Raw genomic sequence first — 20095 nt, 5'->3', positions numbered from 1 at the left:
ATTTATTTATTGAAACTAGAGTCGGGAAGATCAGTGGAAACGTGTGACAAAACATATGAGAATTGTTTCTAAGAAGCACAGGAGCATAGGGATGTGTGAGATCAGGCTCTAAGCTTTACAATTAAGTCCAGTACTTAATAACATCTCTTGAATATCAGTGTGAAGGAGGCATTTTAACAAGTCTACGACCCATTTTTTTTTTTCCTTCATCATTTTTTTCTCCTTTGTTATAACAGGAATTGTTTCAGTAAATACAAAGAAAATTCATACTGTATTTATTTTTTGTGTGTTTAATTTGTTTCGGTAAACACACAAAAACAACAACAACAAACAACCCAAAAACCTCTGAGGAAAGCTTACAGAGCAGGGCTCCTGTGAAAGTTAAGACTAATTGATTTTGGCATCATCAGCAGTTTGTTTTTTGTTTTTCAATCATTTCAAGGCTTTCTTCTCATCTATATTTTCTACTATGTGATAATTGATTTATTAGAGATACTTGATTTTAAAGATAAGTAATGGCAAGCATCCTGTGATAATTGTATCCCTATGTGCTGTTTTGAAACTTGTGACTAGACCTTGCGCTGCTACAGACAAGGAGTACTTTATAGGTAAAAAAACCTGAATGTGAATTCTTTACTCATAACGATCTGATTTTTTTTTCTTAAAAAAGCAGGAGGTTCTGTTTAGCTTGTTCATGTGAATTGTCTTACTTCTCATTTCTACGTCTTGTTTCTGTTTAACTTTAGGGTAATATTTGTATTGGTTGTAGGTCTATAGTCGTGTTTTGTTAAGCATTTTAACATTATTTAACTGAAATTCCTCATCAACAGCTGATCAGTGGTGCCACTGGACAGCCAAGCTGCAAACAGATGCTACTGATGTACGTCTGCTAACATCCATAGCATATAGTGTCTTGTTTAGTTAAAAATGCAGTTGCTGTCATTTTCATTAGAGTGAATGTCACGTATTACTTAAACTTTCAGTGAGCCCCTGTGAGCTATGACCTGTTAGATAATGCACTAATTCTAAAAGGAGAATGTGTGAAAGTGTTTTTCAACTAACTTTGTTTTCTCTGCTTGAATCAGAGAGCTCCAGTGACTCAGAATGTGACTCCGATGATGACAGCAGCTGCTCTAGCAGTTCGGATTCAGAAGTTTTTGATGTCATTGCAGAAATTAAGCGTAAAAAAGCACATCCTGATCGTCTGCATGAGGAGCTGTGGTACAATGATCCAGGACAGGTATGATGAGAGGAGAAAGTTTTTTGTTTCTGAAAGTCTTTCTCCCCTGTGCCCCTAAAGTTCTGCACTGTTCTCAGATATGCTGAGATGTCTATTTCAATATGCTTCCCTCTCCCTTTTACTTTTCTGTCTCATCTTATTCAAAACACTTAACTTGTGATTTCAAGTATGTGGTTCCGGATCATGAATCCTATGGAGTATTTGGCTGGAATCATGTCTGACAGCGTTAATAAAACCTGACCTGCTTGCAGCGTGCTAATTCTGTCCTATTAGCCCTGAGATAAAGGTGCACAGATGAGTTCTAGGGTGGAGAGAAGGCAGCATGTTTATTTCCTTTACAAATTATTCACCTAAAAGCTCTCAGCTCATAATGATAAATAATGTTTTAAATATTCTGTTAATGCTCCTAATTTCTTGTCTAATGGTTCTTTTGTAATTGCATGGAGATTATAGTTCTCATTAAATGTAATTGCTGAGCTCAGAAAATGTTGCTTTGAATGTATACGTTGCGCAGAAGACTAGGGTTTTTTTTTTTTTTTTGTTTTGCAAATTTGCCATCTTCATCTTTCTTAGTTAAATATTTTATGGTCTATTCTAACTCCTTGTCAAATGGCAACCCAGTAAAGTTATTTTTCTGGCACTCTGTATGATTCATGAGTCCAGAATGCGGCAAATCATAATGCCAAGAGATACAGCAATGCTCATTGTTGCTGTGGTAATTCAGAGGTCTATTGAATATTCTATTACCAACTCATATTTATGCTTTTAGTTTAAATAATAATAATTTGAGCTAGCTGCTTTTATTTATATGGAAAACAAAATTAGTGAACTGTTTAGGCATTTAACTGAAAAAAAATGTGTGTTGCTCTTGGGCACATTTCAAAGTAATGTTCTAGCTCGTAATATGAAGTAGGATAACTTGCATGAATAGTTCCAAGATTGCGTGGTTTATGAGTTTCTGCTGAAAAGCTTTCCTTCCCAAACTTTGAGATTTGCTCCTGTATATCTGACTTGCTTCTGAAGCCCTTGGCTTTATGGGTATCTCATATCTCCATCAGTCTTGTTCTGTGTGTTTAATGTAACAGAGCCAACGTTAATGCTGAACAACTCTAAGAACTAAGGATGAGTTTTTTGAGAAGTGCTGGTTATTCCTTCAGGGAATAAACACCGCAGCAAGAAAATTGTATCCCTTTCCCAATAGTCAAAAGACTGCATTAGCAGTACTTTACTGGTTCTTACTTCCTGGAGTGTCTTCACATCATTTCTTTTGTCTGATGACGTTTAGTCCCAGTGTGGTTTACGTTTTCAGACTTCTTATACTGGTATGGAAAATTCTGCTGGCTCTCGTATTGTGTTTCTGAGTTAAGTCTAAAAAGTAAACTTCTTGGATTAACTTTCAAACTCTTATTAAAGCCTGGGATATGGAGCTCAGCTCCTTTCTCTGGTATGGTTCTGCGTTTTGTTGGATTCCAGCAGTGGATGTAATGTTAGGAGCAGAAAGCTTTACTGCATTTCAGGAATTGGTAGTCTGCGTTGAGTGTCTTAAAGGTAAGAAGACAGACACTAGCTTTGTACTTTGTGCTGTGGCTCTCTTTAATTATAGGTATTTCATGCACCCACATGGAATACTGAAGCGGATGTTTTTTCCCATTTCCTCTTCTTTACTGATCTGTTCACAGGATGCATTTGAGTTTTCCCCATTACTTTAAAGTACCAAGTAAAATTTTCAAATGGTCTGCTTTATGTATCTTGTTAGACAGCCTTGCTGTGTTGCAGATGGGTTAGTTAGGGCCAGGCTTTCAGTGAATGAAGTGAGTGGGGCTGCTTAAACACCAAGGTTTCAGTGTGTGCATGTTTAAAGCTTGATTTTTGTTTTAGATAGACATACTGTTTGTATGTATATGAAATGGAAAAGATGCATATGACAGCAGGAATGGTACAATTCTGCTGACACTGTTTTCCCATTTAGTGCTTCCGAAACAGCTGTGGAGTTATAATGCTATTGTGTGTTGTTCTTACATTAGTCCATACAGTTCCCATTTTTACTGGCTTAAGAGCATCCACTTAATCTAGGCATGACAGGCTTTTAGAAGCATCAGCACTCCTGGCATTAAAGCCAAGATACTTTTCCAGACACAATCACCTATAGTTTTTCAATAAAAACAGAATCCTTTTTTGTTTTTGACAGATGAATGATGGACCACTGTGCAAGTGCAGCGCTAAAGCCCGGCGAACAGGGATAAGACATGGCATTTATCCTGGTGAAGAGGTAAGCAGTTCTAAAAGTTGCAGTTTTGAATACAGACTTACTGCAATGAACTCATTCTTGGGTTCATAAGTTTTGCTTGTTTGTGTTTCTTTTCTATTTTTCCCCCCATGGTTTACAGGCTTAGTAACAGCTCCTCTGAAACATTAAATCACATTGTGTAACCTCACATTTAGAATGTAATACTGGTAATTAAATCCACCTGAGAACTGTGGAAAACTTTTGCCCATGTGAGCTTGGTTGTGGGTTTTTAAAGCATCTGAAGCACAGTTATGGTAATAAAAGGATAATGTAGGAAAGATCTCCCATTGTCAAGTGGATGAGTATGTTGTAAGAACCCTCTCTAAAAGATATGCCTCTGAAGAATCAGCAAACTTATCAGGAGGTGGTGTAGCTTTGGCAGTGAAAGCATGTCTGCATCACAAAATGTCAAACTGTGTATTAAGTTTTTAATTAATACTTGATCAGAAAAAAAAAGCCCATCAGCTTCCTGAAACATTTGTAATGGTAGCACCCTTTATTGGGAGATGTAGTTGAAGTACTGTTTGGTGATTTTTTTTTTTCCATAGAAATAGTTGTTTGCTTTGTGGTCAGTATTTCTGGAAAGAGACCACCTCAAGGTTTTTATTTAAAAGAAACAACTTGGTTGTAAATATTTAAGAAAAGAAGCATGTAGTTCTACATTTCAGCTTTGTAAATTTCCTTTAAGTATTTAGTTTTTCAGTATGTTTCTAAAACATTTACTGAACATTCTTTTATTTCTCTGCAGTTGAGGGTTTCTGAATGTTTCTGTTACAAGAGATAAATTATTCCATTTCAGAGAAATGGCTTTGGTCTAAAGCTCTCCATAAATCACTTGAGGATCAATTCCTCCCCACGTTGTCTTTAGTATTTTTCTTTCAGGCAATCAGAAGGAAAACTTTAGCAGGAGAAAACTAATAAATAAAACTTGCTATGTGAAGGAGTGAGGCCAACTTGGAATGTGAAGCTTCAGAAACTCTAGTATATATTAATTTTTATCCTGACCCTCAGGAAGTTCTGGCTAGCTTCTAAACTAGCTGGTTTGTAACTGTCTTGTCACAACAGCGAGAAGCATAGCCTGTAGCTGAGCAGAGTAACCATCCTGTTTTGTGTATAGGTTCTGCAGATGGCACAGAACTGTGTGGCCGACTTCTGTAGAGCTGTCTTGTGTAGCACCCCACTTGTATCTTCTTGCAGGCAAGTGCTATGACCTGGCAGAGCAAGATTACACATGCCAGGGATGGGCCAGTCTTTCAGAAGCCCAGATTTACCCCCAACAGATGAGTGAATACTTGTCTCATGATAATGTACTCAGATCTTCTCATGCAAGACTTAAGTTTATTTCTGTAAAGCTTTAAAATCAGCTTCTCGAAACAAATTTGTATAAAAGAGGAAGTTGGCCTGATATGTAAATGGCTTATTGCTGTGTGTATGGAAAACATGGGGAGTCAAATGGCAAACGAAAAAATTACAGCAGTGTTTTTCACTTTTTTGTGTTGAATAGCTTTAGAAATGTTTCTAGCAGTGACAGTATAGATAAGCATTCCAGGAAAAGAGAAATTGGCTTTAATTATGACTACCTGCTTTATTTAATTTTTCCTAGTGTATATTTCATGGCTATTAGAAATGCTTTATTCTCTCTCTTCATCTAAATTTGCCTTGACTTTGCATATAATTCTACTTATCTCTTTCTTTAAGCCCATTAAACCATGTCGCCCCATGACCAACAATGCTGGAAGACTGTACCACTATCGAATTACAGTGTCACCTCCCACGAACTTCTTAGTAAGTACTTTGGAGTTCTAGTTAGAATTATTTTTAATTTTGTTTTCAGAGTGGAAGTAGTACTGCTGCTTGTTCACTCCATGCTGTTTTTGCTTGCCTTTTTAGACAGACAGGCCTACTGTTATTGAATATGATGACCATGAGTATATCTTTGAAGGATTTTCCATGTTTTCACATGCCCCGCTAACGAACGTAAGTATATTCCTTACAGCATATTTGGGATTTGTCTGGAAGGCAAACTATTTTTGCCCTGAAGTACAACTTCACTCCAGGGTGTGTTACAAACTTATTGCCAGTGTTAGAGACAGGTGTAAAACATCTGTGGTAATGAGTCTCAGGTTTTGTCTTGTGTAATGGTGGTACACATTGCCTTCAAACTGTGACTTGAGATTGCGATGTGCATCACAGTAATGCTTTTACAGCTCACAGTTTGAAAGTGAAATAAATCATTGAAGAACTTGTTAAAGTGTTAATTGGTTTTAAATTGGATGAGGAGCTTTGTGAAGTTGAAAAGTTTGTTTAAAAAAACAAAAACAAAACAAAAAAAACAAGAAACTATTTTTCCCTTAGTGACAAGACTGGACTTTTTTTGAAATATTCTCCCTGAAGGGATTTCTCTCTTCCAAAGAATTACCTATGTGTACCTAATACTTTCTAATGTCTGTTCTATTTTTTTAAGTAACTGAACACTTTTTTTTATTAAAATTCGTAGATTTTTAAGGCAATTGATTTTTCTTTTCTGAAAGCAAATGTAACAACAAAAAGTTAATACCAGCTGAATCTCCTTTTGCAGTATAAACTGTAATTATTATTATATTTTTATAAAAATAAAAATGTTAGTAGTGTCAGAACAAAAAATATGCAAATTAAAAATCTGTATGTTTTATTTTTTATCTTGATATTGAATTTTTTTTAACACTATTTCTGTTCTTATACCTGTTACTACCTTCCTTGTGAATGTAAAAGGCTAGTATAAAAATGGTCATCAGTACAGGACTGTGATATAAGAATACTGAAACTAAGGGACACACTGGCAGGGTTGGAAGAAAAAAGCATTTTCATCTGACAGTTGGCTTACATTCTGAATGTGACACCAGAGATAAAGTGTTGAATAGAAGGATCTGCTATTGACAAGAACCCTGAAAATCTGTGGTAATCAACTGGTGGGATAGCACTGTGAAGTGCTTCTGTCCTGCAGCAGTGACTCAGCCTTGGGGTTCAAGACAGATTTAGCCCAAGGCTTTATTTTAATGTTGCAAATGAGCAAAAAGGAGCAGTTATGGTGTTTTCTCCTATTGGAGAGGATGAAGAGGCCACTTTATCTTTATCATACAATGCCTGCTATGTAACAAGAAGACAGAGTGTCAAAAAAAAAAACCAAACAACTGTTCTATACCGAGAGCAAGGAGAACTCTTCTTGTCCAATATGAGCAATGCAGATGTTAAACTGATTCTTATTGTGAAGTACATGTGTTGAGGTCAGAATCAGATAGTAACTTCTCATTCCCACTGAGTGAAATGATCAGCAGCAAAAGATTACCTTTCTACTGGCTTATATACAACATGGCGCTATAGCCTGTTCCTGTTACAGACAGGCATAAAACCTTTTGGAATGAGGTTACCTGTCTGTACTGAGAAGATTTTGCTCTACATAACTTTCAGTAGAGCTGCCGTAGCAATTTTACATTACCAAACAAATGTTCTTTCATTATGTATTTTTTTTTTCTATGCAGAACTCAAGATAACGCAGATCTTGTCCTTAGTCATCTCTCCTAAGCATTCATTTGTTACTTGGTAGCAAGAAAATAACTCAGGCTATTGAGTCTCTTAGTGAGAGCATTCTATGCTGGTTGAATTTGTGTGTTAGAAAGAAAACACTCCTGGTATACATTATTAAAAAGCATCAGTGATTTGAGTGAGGCAGGTTTTCCTCTCACATTCTAGGTGGGACATCGTACTTGAAAAGCTTTTTTTTATTGTATTCACAACATTTAAGAATTTAATAGATTAAAGCTTTGTATCGAATCCTAGAAATGCAGTTTTTTATGTTTGGTTGCTTTGTGTAAATCCTTATGCCATCAGCAGGTGTATGTAGACAAAACAGTGCAGTGGGCTGTAAGAAGATGCAAGAAGAATACTCTGTCTCTTAGGTCCACTGACTTCAGTGCAACCCTAGCACCTAGCTTTTTGGCTTAAAGATATAAATCCAAGAAAATGCACAAATCAGCAGCCACAAAATAGCCTTCACCAGTCTATGCCCTTTTCCAGCATATACAAAGAAATGAACTACATGTTTGTCTTACTAGCTAGGTGAGTGTGCTTGTAGGAATATTTACTGAAAATACATTTGGAATTATAAATTTGGAATAAATTGGACTTATGCACGTATTTTGTATTTATCCTGAGAGTTCCTAGATTGTATTTTTGTCACTTGGAGCAGTTTTTTGGGGGGATCATATAGCTTGAATTGGTGATAATTGTGATAAAAGCAGCTTGACTTCAGGTCAGTTTATCTGACATGTATTGCCAAAAATAAATTCACTTCCAAGTATACAAGTTAGAGCATGTGTGGGAATTTTTGATGAAACTTTTGCTTTTTCTTCTAAACAAACCTTTATCTCCAGTAGATGGCATTATTTTATCTTGCTTTACTATCCCTTCAGCCCTGTGTTATCAGAGATGAAGGTTAGAATTGGTACTTCTCTTGCAAATGCTTCCTTTCCTGTCTTTGTATGATCCCACTAAGCAGCTGTTTTAGGAAGTTCCCTTTACAGCTGACAGTAATACCTTTGCATACAAAAATTGTATTGACTGTACATTTGATACTGTATGGCTTTTCATGCTGAATCTTTTTTCCTTCCAGATTCCTCTATGTAAAGTAATCAGATTTAACATTGACTATACAATTCATTTCATTGAAGAGATGATGCCTGAGGTAAGAAGGATAATTAGTCAAAAAGTCAGAGTGGGTTAAGAGTTGTTGATATGCTTAATGGATTAAACTCTTCAGAATCCCTTCTTGTAGAGAAGATGGTAGGAGACAGGCTGTGTTCTGGATGAATGTCTGAAAAGGAATTTTTACTCAGAGATACTAACGTAAATCCATCCACCTAGGCTGACATATATTAAAATTGAATAGAAAGAAGTGCTTTTATTCATTTTAAGTTACATACATTATGCCAGATATTCTGTCTGTGAGCCAGCTTGGGCATTAGCCTTTTATAGATGACAAAAATAACGTATGTGGAAGTGTTAGGTTTCCCAACCCACGTGAGTCAGTGCCAAGCTGAAACTTAATCTTGAGTATGAAGCTCTAAGGATCACTTATCAGTTCTTACTATAAGCTGTTGCCAAAAACAAATTTCCGGTGGATACAAACAAAGCACATTCAGTTCATAATCTGTTCTTTTTATTACAAACTAATCTCTGGTAAAGCCAGTTTGTGAATTGAATTGCATTGGAACAGCAGATGTAGGTATGTAAATACCCCTGCACATTAACTACAAAGATAGGATCAGTGTTTTAGTCTGTTTCATCTTTCTCTCTAGTTATCTCCTTTTTTTTTGTTGTTCAACACTGTCTAAAATGTATGCAAGATCTCTGAAATTCCTCAGCAAGATTAATGTAATCAGTGCAGGTCATTTCTTGTTGCTGAATCTGATGTATTGTCTTTTGGGGCACCTGTAGCTAGAGCCTACTTGCAAACCATCTTTAGTAGTTATGGCTGTCTCCATACATGTATAACCTGTGTTACTCTGTCCTGAGCTGATCTTGTTGGTTGAGAAAGACTTTTTAAAGCAACAGTTCCTACACTTCTGATTGAAAGCTGCTTGCTGTGGAGGAACTGTTTTCCTACCTGATGAGCAAGAGTTGGTTTTGTTTGTTTGTTCTTCACCCTGCCCCTCCCCCCCATGCTATGGTGCTATGGAAGAAGATCATGATACTACAGCTGATAACTTCTAAGCTTTTATTATTAGCATGTAGGATCTACTCAGGAGAAAGTGTCTAGGTGCATGTTGAATTACCAGATTTGTAATTTCTGCCTATAGGATGGATGTAGGCATTATATAAAGAATCTTGATTACGGTGCTTTCTTGATAGTGCTTTTCTTATTAGACCACTTGCAGTAAATGATTAAAGATGCATTAGTACTGTTTCCAAAGTCCCCATTTCTAGCAGTTGACAAATATAAAGATGCTGGTAGTGAGGTTATCTACATTACAATATTATGTAATCATAAACCTGTTTGTTTTCATTCCACAGAATTTTTGTGTGAAAGGCCTTGAGCTGTTCTCTTCTTACCTGTTCAAAGATATTCTGGAGCTGTATGACTGGAATCTTAAAGGTACTATTTATTTCAACACAAACAAACAAAAAAAAACTTCAGGAAATAGACGTGTTTTGCTGTGTTTCTGTGTTTCAAACGTAAACTGGGGAATGACCTCAAAATAGTAGTCAAATGCTGTATTAAGTGAGAGGAGCAAGCTTGCACTTTCTTTTTCAAGAAGATGACATTTATTGAGGGTTGTTAGTGGGTATTATAGCAATTAAAATGCAAACATCTGGCATTATTTTCTCCTATATATACTAAATTTCTTAATCTGAAAACTGCCTGTTTTATTGAAGATTAACTCTTATTGTTTGATATTAGACAGTATTGTGTGCAGAGTATTGTCATGTACAAGGTGTCAGGTAAAATATCCTCTTCTTATAAGCTAAAAAACAAATATTCGTGTAGTATTTAACAGTCTGCTCACAAAGCAGTGTCATACAGACAGCTTTAGAAGGGTGAGTTATTATAGCTGAATTTTTCTAACTTGATAAGGCAAAAATGTGTGTTCCTGTGAAGACTACGATAGAGGAGAATTTCAGGGATGATCCTTCCCTTGGTCTAAAAGAAAACAAAGAGAAATTAAAGGGAATTTTAATTCAGAATCTGTAGGGTGGGTTTTGCTGTCTTGACTTGATAGAGACGTTCTATGTACTTGTTCTAAAACTTTTAGAGGAGCGTGCAAGTTTAATACATTTTGTGTGATCTTTTTTGGCTAAACATCTTCAAATATTAACGTTGTTTTGCACCACTGGTTCTGATTTTTTTTTAATTTTATTTTAATGACAGATACTTTTTTTTTTTCATTAAAGGCTTTGGATGGTGAAATAAGAAAGGAGAAAAATACAAAATCACATCTTGGAAATTTCCTTATTTTTATTATTGTAACAGGAAAAAACCCACAAACCACTAACTGAGTGGGAATAATCAAATGTTAGTGCTTTGTCTCTAAAACTTAAGTGGATAAAATTTATACTCTTCTTTCTAGCTTTAAATAGAATACTGTATATTTTAGATTTTTTTCATTGTTTTGTTTCTTCATCAAATATGTTGCTGTTCATAAGTTTTGGTTTTTTTTTTTTCCATCATATTTAAGGTCCTTCACTTGAAAATGATTCTGTTTCCTGCCCCAGATTTCACTTCATGCCGCGATTTGTGAGATTTCTTCCAGGTAATGTAATAAGCTCTTAAATTCATGGGAGGTCTAATAGTTGAGTTGTGAAGAACTGGTGTCTCCATTTGAAGTCTTTCATGCTCACTGATGGCATGTGTAGTGTTTACTCAGCACCAGAATTCTGATGGACAGGCCAGGTATCACTCAGCTTTCATCTGTTGTGTGATGACCATAGGCAGTGCTGGGTCATTCTTTACCCGTCCTGTGATGGAGCTGTGGCGTTAGAGGGGTGCTATTATTTACTCTTACACATGAAACTGAATTTTGTGTTCTCACTACTATTCAGAATACATGCCATGTGATTACATTGAAGTCACTGATGTGCAGTTCTGAGGGTCAGCGAGATTGTCACCTCTGAGCACAGGCTGCTATACATCTTTCTTCTTTTATCTTTAATGTAAGTTTAGACCTTGTAGGCAGCAGTAAAATAAAGAGAAACACCAATGCAGTACAGTTCAACCCTAGCCTGCCAGCCAAGGACAAGCTTGAGTGCAGAGAGCTGTGCTCAGTTTGAGTGAACAGCTTACAAAAGCATTTAACGCATCCTAAGATAGTAGGACAGACTTTCAGTTGATATAAATGTCATGGCTCCATTGAAAATATGTCCTGCTGAGATTTTGCCCAGTGATTGTTCTGAAAGGGTTGTGTGGAAAGGAAGATATGCTCAGCTGCTGGACTGAGAGCACAGATTAGATGTGAAATGGTCTCCATCAAGAGGGCTGTGGCCTGAAGGTGCTCTCTGCTTTGGGCTTTGAAACTTAGTTGTTATATTAATTATAGCTGTAACTAAATGAGGTTTGGCTTGCTACTGTGGAGAGTACTGAAGGCTAGATGACTGTATTTCTAATTGTTGTTCCTTCCTGAATGCACAACACCATTCAATCAGAAGCAGAGCTGTGAGGCTTGCTAGCAAACATTGATTTGGTTCTGCTGAAGCAATTTACAAAATAAGCTATCAAGCCACATGTGGCTGATTAACTTGACCTCATCACAAAATGAGAACAAGTTTGACCTGCCTGGACTGTGTAGCTTGAAGGTGCTTTCCAGTTACTTTGGAGTTTCTGTATTCTGGCTTATTTTGCTTTAGTTCAGAAATCAGCGCTTCCTGTGTTGTTGGATTTATTGGCAGGGAGAGATTAGTCTGTCTAACATGTACTCCTTTGCACTTCTATTCTTAGGATCCCAGTTCTATAACTATATATTTCTTTACACACATTATATATAGGCCTTTTCCTATTATTTCTTCATTATTTCTTCGTACATAGTTTGTTTCTAGCATCTTTATGATGATATATTTCTAATTACTTATATGTATACGTACACATTTTATGCTGTTCTCCAAGTTGTCCTTGGGGATTTTAAATTTCTAGAGAGTAGGAATCCATGTCCTTCAGGTATTGTTGCAAAACACTGTGTCTGTTCAAAGAAAATACACTGTTACAGCACATCCCCCCCATATCCATCAACTGCTTCCTTGAAGGTAGAAATCAATTGATTTCTCATTCTTCCTACTTGTCTTTCCTATTTTGTACTGTGGTCTGAAAATTCAAGGTTTAGGATGTTACTTTGTGCGCTGGGATCATGTTCCCTATGCTGTGGCATTATCCTCCATACCACTTGAAACCTTTACTTTTTCTCTGTCCCTTACTCTGTGTAGTGATAGAGTGTACTCTGTGGCTTTCTTGGAAGGGAGATTGACATTTTTACTTCTGTCAGGGATGAAACTTAAAGATGCCTCTATAAATGTGGATTAGCTCTCCATTGTTGGTACAGATCTCTCTGACTTCCTCTCTCAAAATTAAAGCTCACATGTCTGTCTTCTTACTCAGATGAGTGGACATACTGAATTTGAATAGTCAGTGCCTTCTGAGTGGTGTTCTGTCAGGGCTATCGCTCATCTTTTGCTGTTCATGTGTTGACAACTGTAACTGGCTGTTAGATGTTAGATATTACACTGTCTTAATTCTCTACAAGCAGCCTTTGCTGTTTATTTCCAGAGGACTCAGAGTATTTAGCAGTTTTCACATGCGCTTGATTCATTTAGTGACAGAAGACAGCATGAGGCTCTTTAGTCTTCATTAGTGCAGGTGCAGCATGTAAGCACCACAGATGAATTCAAAGTGCAAGGATAACTTACTACATTCATCCAAAAGTATCCTGTAAAATTTTGAGAGGCCCTTAAAAAGCTGCTTGGTTGCCTAAAGGCTTTTTTTCTTTTGTTGTAAAAGGAATGGAATTTTTGTAAAAGAAGTGTGAAAAGGATGGCATAACTGGACTACAGAACTGATTTGTTCTGCCCACTCGTTTAGAAATTTTTCAGACAAGTTAGAAACTTCAGCATTACAGTGTGGTGAAACTTGTTCTTGCTCCTGTTACTATTATTGCTTCAGTTTAGCAAAGTAGTGTTTATGCATGCGCACTATTATCAGTAAAACATTTTGCTTCCTTTTTTGTCAAATTGCTTAAACATTTTGTGTTTTATTTTGCTCATCTGAATATTTTATGTGCTGCATATTTTCCTTGTGCTTTAGGAGTGAATATCTGAAATGCATTTATTATGTTTTTAAGATGGAGGGAAGGAAGTACTGTCAATGCATCAGATTCTTCTCTATTTGTTACGATGCAATAAAGCTTTGGTGCCTGAAGAGGAGATTGCCAACATGCTTCAGTGGGAAGAACTGGAATGGCAGAAGTATGCAGAAGAATGTAAAGGGATGATCGTTACCAGCCCTGGAATGGTAGAACAAATAATTAAGACAAATTAATAACATTTATTTTTTTCCCCTACATAATTTCTTACACTGCTGTTGCTCTTACTGAAGAATTTTATGTACATAAATGAACATCCATTAATATCCGGTGCCCAACTTGAAACTTATCCTGGTTTTTTTTTAATGTTGTGCTTAAGAAATGTGGGCCGTGAGATTACACAGTGCATGCAAAAAGCTGCAAAGTTCTGTCTGCATGGCTCAGCCAGTATCACAGAGATGGTATCTCAGTAATAGTGTCTCATGTCTTGGACCTCAGTTTGGAGTTTTCTGTGTTTTTCTCTTTTCTCTTATTGCAAGACCTTTCTTCCAACTTTATTTTCCACCTTTAATTACACAACTACTCAGCTTCTCCATTAGAAAAAAAAAATTGTGGTGTAATCTTGCCTGAAGGGGAATTTAACTGAAGAACCTCTCCCCTAACTGAAATCATGACACCTTTCTAGATATTTCAAACTCCTATTTTTTTAATATGGTGGTATTACATTTAGTAATGACTTTGTAAATTAATCATAACTTGTCAGATTAATTTATTTTTCAGTGTTTTTGTTCTAAAACTTCCTACACCAAGAGGAAAATAAAGACCGTGTGTGGGAACGTGAAATACAGAGTAGATGTGAACTCTGTGGAAAATTATATGTGAGGTAGTTAAAACCAAGGTAGACTCTTATAATAGAAATTGTTAGCCTTATTTGCTTAACTTAATATTGCTAATGGTTTATGTGATTATTTGGTAGCATGTAGTCTTCAGCATTTGAGTGGAACACTCTAACATAATTTTGCTGAAGATACACTGACTTAAAAACTTGGTGGCCTTTATTTAACACGAGGGTGTGCATATGCATTCCTTTTAAGCATCCCTCAAAGTACTGCAAATGCCTTTGTGCACAAGCCAACGTGATTTGAGTGACAGTGTTAATTCTGAGGTTTTGTGATTTTTTTTTTTTTACTGACAAACTTTGCATTCTACAAAGTGTTTTCAATGATGCATGGACCTCAGAATGTGTAAGCATAAAAGAAATCTGCAACACGTGAAAAGTTGTCATGTTATAATGCCATCCTTAGAACGTACTTCTATCTGAAGAATGCGATGATATTTTTCTTAGTTTGTAGATTTATTTTTTTCATTGTGGCATATTCAATTGAGTATGAAAGTGGAAAAATGGGGTTAAAATATTTTCTGAGCATTTTTAAGGGTTAGAAGATAAAACAGGTCTATTAGAGAGACAATGTGAAACTTTTAGAAAATGACAGCTTTTCAATTCATTTTTATCCACTTGACACAACAAAGTAAATATACTAGGTTTTATTTTGTTGCTTTCTTCTACAATGTCACTTCAGAAGTAATTTCTCTTTTGAACAGATCCCAATTTTCTATAAAATGTGAAGTGAATCTTATGCATGATAGAAGGGGGAAAAATTGATAGGCGTGTGTCCCATTTAACCACTAACAATAGTTCAGCATTATTTGTAACTTTAATTTATTCATAGTTTCATTAGTTCAGTGGAAATTTTTAGGAGAGATTTAAAGGTTCAGTTTTTAATCCTTTTTAATACTTCACTTTCTTTTCAAAATGCTGCTGCTTCTTCTGTTAGTACAAATCCATGTATTTGTAACATGCTTTTGTTCCTACATCTGCGTGCAGTCCCCAACCTTGCCTTCTACTGTGAGCAAAACCTTGACTGCTGATTTTGGAATAGGAAACAAAGATAATGGGCCTCTCTTCTGTTAGAATTTATTGGATTTGGGGGAGATGTTAAAAACAGTATTCTAATTGTGATTATTAGGTGATCTCTGACAGCCTTTTGCAAACAAGAGAGGGATGAAAGTCTGGATAAAAAACATCTAATTTGCTTATGTACCATTTGCTAGTACATACTTTATACTGTGTATTTCTTATGTTGCTTAATACAGATAAAGTTTCAGAGGTGAGCTGGTGTTCATCATACTGTGGGAGGTATGGGACACAGCATAGTTATACCTCTCATAACCTGCACAAGTTTTAAGCAGTAACTGTGATCAAGACATAAGGAGTTCTTCTGTCCTAGTTGTAAAGTGCACATTAACTGTGTAATTGAGTGGCATATATTGGAGCACATCTAGAAGAGGACCACAAAAATGATCCAAGGGATGGAACACCTCCCCTGTGAGGGTGGGCTGAGAGTTGGGGCTGCTCAAAGTGGAGAAGAGAAAGCTCTGGGGAGACCTGAGAGCAGCCTTTCAGTATCTAAAGGGAAACTATGGAGAAAAAGTACAGGTAGACTCTCTAGCATAGTCTGTTATGATAGCACAAGGAGAAATGGTTACAAACAAAAAGGGGGGGATTTATATTGGATATAAGGAGGATTATTTTTTTTTTTCCAGTAGAGGTGGTGAGGCACTAGAATGGGTTGCCCAGAGATGTGATGGATGCATCATCCCTGGAGACAATCAAGGTCAGGCTGGACAGGGCTCTGAGCAACCTGATCTCGCTGTAGGTGTCCCTGTTCATTACAGGGGAGTTAGACTAGATGACCTTTATGGGGCCCTTCCAACTCAAACAAGTCTGTAATTCTATGGTGATGTAAACCAGCTTGATTTTTTTTTTTTTTAAATGATCCTGAGCCTGTGTTTGACACACGCAGCCTGCTATGGTGTGCACCCTTTAACAGATCTGTTGCAAGCTCTTCGTCCTTACTCACGTTTGAGGATCAGTTTGCTTGTGTAGAATGTGAAACATGAAATGTGAACATGAAAACCTTAATATAGTGTTTTTTAATCAGTGTACATAGCGTAGTTATCTTAGTTAATGTGTTCTGTTAATCATATTCTGTCATTTTCATTCTCAGAGTTTTTGTTGTGAAATAAAACTATATTTAAAAAAAAGTAGTGGGGGGAAAAAAAAGTTTAACATTCCTAGTTTTAAGAGGGGAAAGACAAGCAGCTTCTGTGAAGATTTAACACTCTTCCCCACCCCCTCTTTCCCTTCCCCACCCCCCCAGTTTTTTCAGTTTGACTCTGTTAAAAACCCACAAAAATAGAGACACTTAAGCTCCAAGAATTAAAGTTCTGGCTTAGAGACAACTACTTTATACCTGTTAGAAATCCTCTCCATGTTTTTTGTTAGGTTTTGCTGCCCTATTCGTCTTATTGGAAGTGCTGTGGGGAAAACCTTTTCTCTTCTTTGTTTAAAACTTGCTAGCATCAGCTAAGTAACTTTTTTTTGAGAGGGTGGCTATGTTCTGTCATTGTATCCAAAAGGAAGCTGATAAGCATTTTTCCCTTGGTAAATGTTTCTCTATCTGCAAATCCCAAGTTTTAGTTAATCATTTTTTCTAGAATAGATTGGAAGTTTTGCCACCTGAGGAGGTTTGCCTTTATTTCTAGAATTGGCTTTGCTTATCCATGCAGAAAATGATTCCTGTGAACAGTTCTCCAAAGGTGGTTTGAAGGGTGAAAAGCTTTGTTCTTGATGCAATTCTTATTGTTTTGTGAAGAGAATGGTGGGAGCTGTTTCTGTAATTCTGAAACATTTCTGAGATGTTCACAGTGCTCAATTAGAAGTTTTGAGATGCAGCTAACTAGAAGTAATGTCCTTTTTCTGAAACCTTAGACAAGCAGAAAATATTGGCCTCATACAGCTGATTGTGAATTAAGGAGTAAGCAGGCATATAACAAAGCAGATTGGAAGGTAATGGGAAAACATATTTACTTAGAGACAAACTGCAACTTCAACAGAGTTTCTTAAATGTTAGGTAAGTTATCAAGAGCTCTATAAGCAGTACGTCTCCTGCAAAGACATGTAATTGCTCTTTCTGCATTTTTAAAGGTGAAGTGAAAATGGGTTTGTTTTATGCTGTCCTTTTTAACTGTAAAAAAAAAAACCCTTTTGTTTTGAAGAGTAAGAAGGATGGAAGTCTCGTTATACAGGACTATATTCCTCATTGTACATTTCAACCTAGGATTGGACTTTTAAAATTTTTTTTACGCTATTCAGTCTGTGTGATTGAATTGATCTAATAATGGCTTTGCTTACATTGAGATATCAGGAAGAGAACTAAAATTAGACAGGTAACCTAGTTTTAGTCAAGTGCTCAGGCATGTGGCAGCCTGGATGCCAGAATTCTAGTCCTGATTTTTATCTCCAAAGTGTTGCTCAACCAAAGAGAACTGCATTGGGTTCTCAGAAGTAATCCGACTGTATATTTCTTAACTTTTAAAATGAAGATGGATTTCTCTTTTCGTCTTTGGGAGAGTTAAGTCCATTAACTTTATTTCAACCTTTGCTATTGCCAAATATTGATTATAATATAAAGGATTATTTTTGTGTATTTTAATAAGCTTGAATATTACTGCTTCATAGGTCCTGGGCAGTGTGGTTTAGAGGCAACAAAATCTTCCACAGAGCTGTTGTCAATTAAATATATTTTGTTTTTCTCCTAGAAACCCAGCTCAGTTCGTATTGATCAACTGGACCGTGAACAATTCAATCCTGATGTAATTACTTTCCCCATTATTGTCCACTTTGGGATACGACCTGCTCAACTCAGCTATGCTGGAGATCCTCAGTAAGATGCTTTTCCTTCTATCTTCTGCTCAGAAATTCATTGTTGCTTGTGACTTAAATATGCTTATCAATTTGTTGTAAAGTTTAGTGCTCATGGCATTGGACAATAGCTTTTGTAAATTTGAGAATGATACAACTTTTTCTGATTTAGTTCAGGAACTTCTAATGCACATGCAATCTGACATTTCTTATCCAAACAGTAATTCTTTTAGGTGAGACCAAAGGTTGCTGTAGCTCTGTTATTTCCTTGAGTAGACAGTTGTCTTTTTTTTTTCTTTTTGAAGAGGGAATATTTTATCAAGAAAAGGGGAAAACCGTTCTTCCTGAAGCAGTGTAGCATATGGTTTTCTGAGCTTGAGGATGCATTTAGATCAGTTTGTTGATTCAATCTACCTTCACTAAATTTCTCAAATCACTGCTTGAAGTTTTTTTGTCTACTGACAGGGAGAAGATTCCAGATAACTGTGCTGTTGTGCATTGCATTAAAAAAATGACTGGTTTCTTTTGTTTCAGAGCAGCTAGTTGACTTTTAATTAGATGCTCTTCAGCTCTTACATTTAGTAATGTATAATGTATCCATTTCATTTTTACTTTCTTCATGGCAATTTGGTTTCTCTGCTTTGTCACATTCGTTGTATCTTTTTATTACTTGTAGGGTGGAGTCTACTACTTGTAGCTTTAAAGCTTCTGCATCCATGCTACTTTTGCCTGTACCTTTTTTTTTTAAATTGAGATGCAAACATAGTGAAGGAGTGGAGAGGATACCAGCTCAGACAGGGCAGACACTTGTCTCACTATTGATTTGTGTAGTGGTGTAGAAGTGTTTTCTGGGTTTTGTTCACCTTTTTTTTGTTATAATTTAATAATTTCAGGAAATTCTTCCAATTCAGTTTTATTTCTCTGAATGGTGGCAGAAAATAGAGGCTATTTCTTGTGCCATTATATTTTGTCACTTTCCTCTTGCGTTTTCCTCCAGTGTTACTTAGCAATACTGAATTTCACTTGCAGTTGATCACTCCCATGTGAATGTATGACACGTGCATTATCCTACAACCCTGAGATTTTAGATATAATTTCCTGAGTAGCTATAAATTGTCAGCAAATTTTTACTTCAGTGTTATTCCATTTATTTGGAGAAAATGACACCTTCCTAGTCTGAAAGGCTTCTAAATTAGTGATACAGATTTTGCTAAATTCAGCACACTGTTGACATCTTTTAATTAGCTTTGATATATTGATAGTTGGGGAAAAAAATGATGTGTGAACTTAAACTTGTATGTTAGTACTAGATAAGCCACAGCAGTGGGAAGAGTGAGTGCCTGTATAAACAATAATGTACTTTTAAACTATGGGTGTAACTTTTAATCTCTTAATCTTTTTTAACTACAAGAAAATTAGGTCAGAAGGTATGAACTGGATTTCCTAATTGAAAGTATTATAATACCACAGAAATTACTTTTCCAATATTTTGTACTTTTTCTTTAAAATTTCTATGGCTTTCCTTGGTTTCTGTTTTTTTTTCTCTCTCTAGAGCTGTCTAGAGAATCTAAATGTGTTTCTTTTATCAAAGTAACAAAACTGTGTCATTGTAAATCTCAGCCTTAACTCTGGTGTATGTTTGTAATATATATAATGCCCAGGAAATAGTTTTCTGCAGTATGTTTTTTTCTGACATTCTAATACAGAATTTTTGTCACTTTGTCATATTGTCATCTGTTCGTTATTTCTCAAACATAACTGCAAGGACACAGTCGGTTCTGCCCATATTAGTAGTAAAATGTATATTTTACTTCAAAATGTCAAGTTCTCATTTTGAGGCTGAAATATCCTCATTCTCATTTGTGAAAATCAGTGATAGATCACTGGAGGGATTCCACAGATGAGCTGTTACATAAATACATGTGTAATGAGGTGTTCCTAAAAGAAAATGAAGAAGGCAAGGTGGTTGGATTATGCTATGAAAC

At 36.1% G+C, this 20095-nt stretch overlaps 1 protein-coding gene across 1 annotated transcript in view; it reads left to right on the top strand.

Annotated features, from left to right (window-relative positions):
* Positions 1 to 20095, top strand: part of DROSHA (drosha ribonuclease III) — a 63945-nt gene that overhangs the window by 7421 nt on the left and 36429 nt on the right. Inside the window, exons 6-14 of the mRNA XM_065752957.1 lie at positions 1086 to 1240; positions 3429 to 3509; positions 5226 to 5312; positions 5418 to 5504; positions 8176 to 8247; positions 9576 to 9657; positions 10739 to 10813; positions 13385 to 13554; positions 18008 to 18132. Coding sequence (XP_065609029.1) covers positions 1086 to 1240; positions 3429 to 3509; positions 5226 to 5312; positions 5418 to 5504; positions 8176 to 8247; positions 9576 to 9657; positions 10739 to 10813; positions 13385 to 13554; positions 18008 to 18132 — 934 coding nt within the window. The remainder of the gene's footprint in view (positions 1 to 1085; positions 1241 to 3428; positions 3510 to 5225; positions 5313 to 5417; positions 5505 to 8175; positions 8248 to 9575; positions 9658 to 10738; positions 10814 to 13384; positions 13555 to 18007; positions 18133 to 20095) is intronic.

This window comes from Cyrtonyx montezumae, unplaced genomic scaffold (assembly GCF_038088225.1).
Source record: "Cyrtonyx montezumae isolate F1298 unplaced genomic scaffold, pur_monq_1.0 scaffold_8, whole genome shotgun sequence".
NCBI lineage: Eukaryota > Metazoa > Chordata > Aves > Galliformes > Odontophoridae > Cyrtonyx > Cyrtonyx montezumae.
The sequence above is the reverse complement of the archived record's forward strand: the minus strand, read 5'-3'. Positions and strand labels throughout refer to the sequence as shown.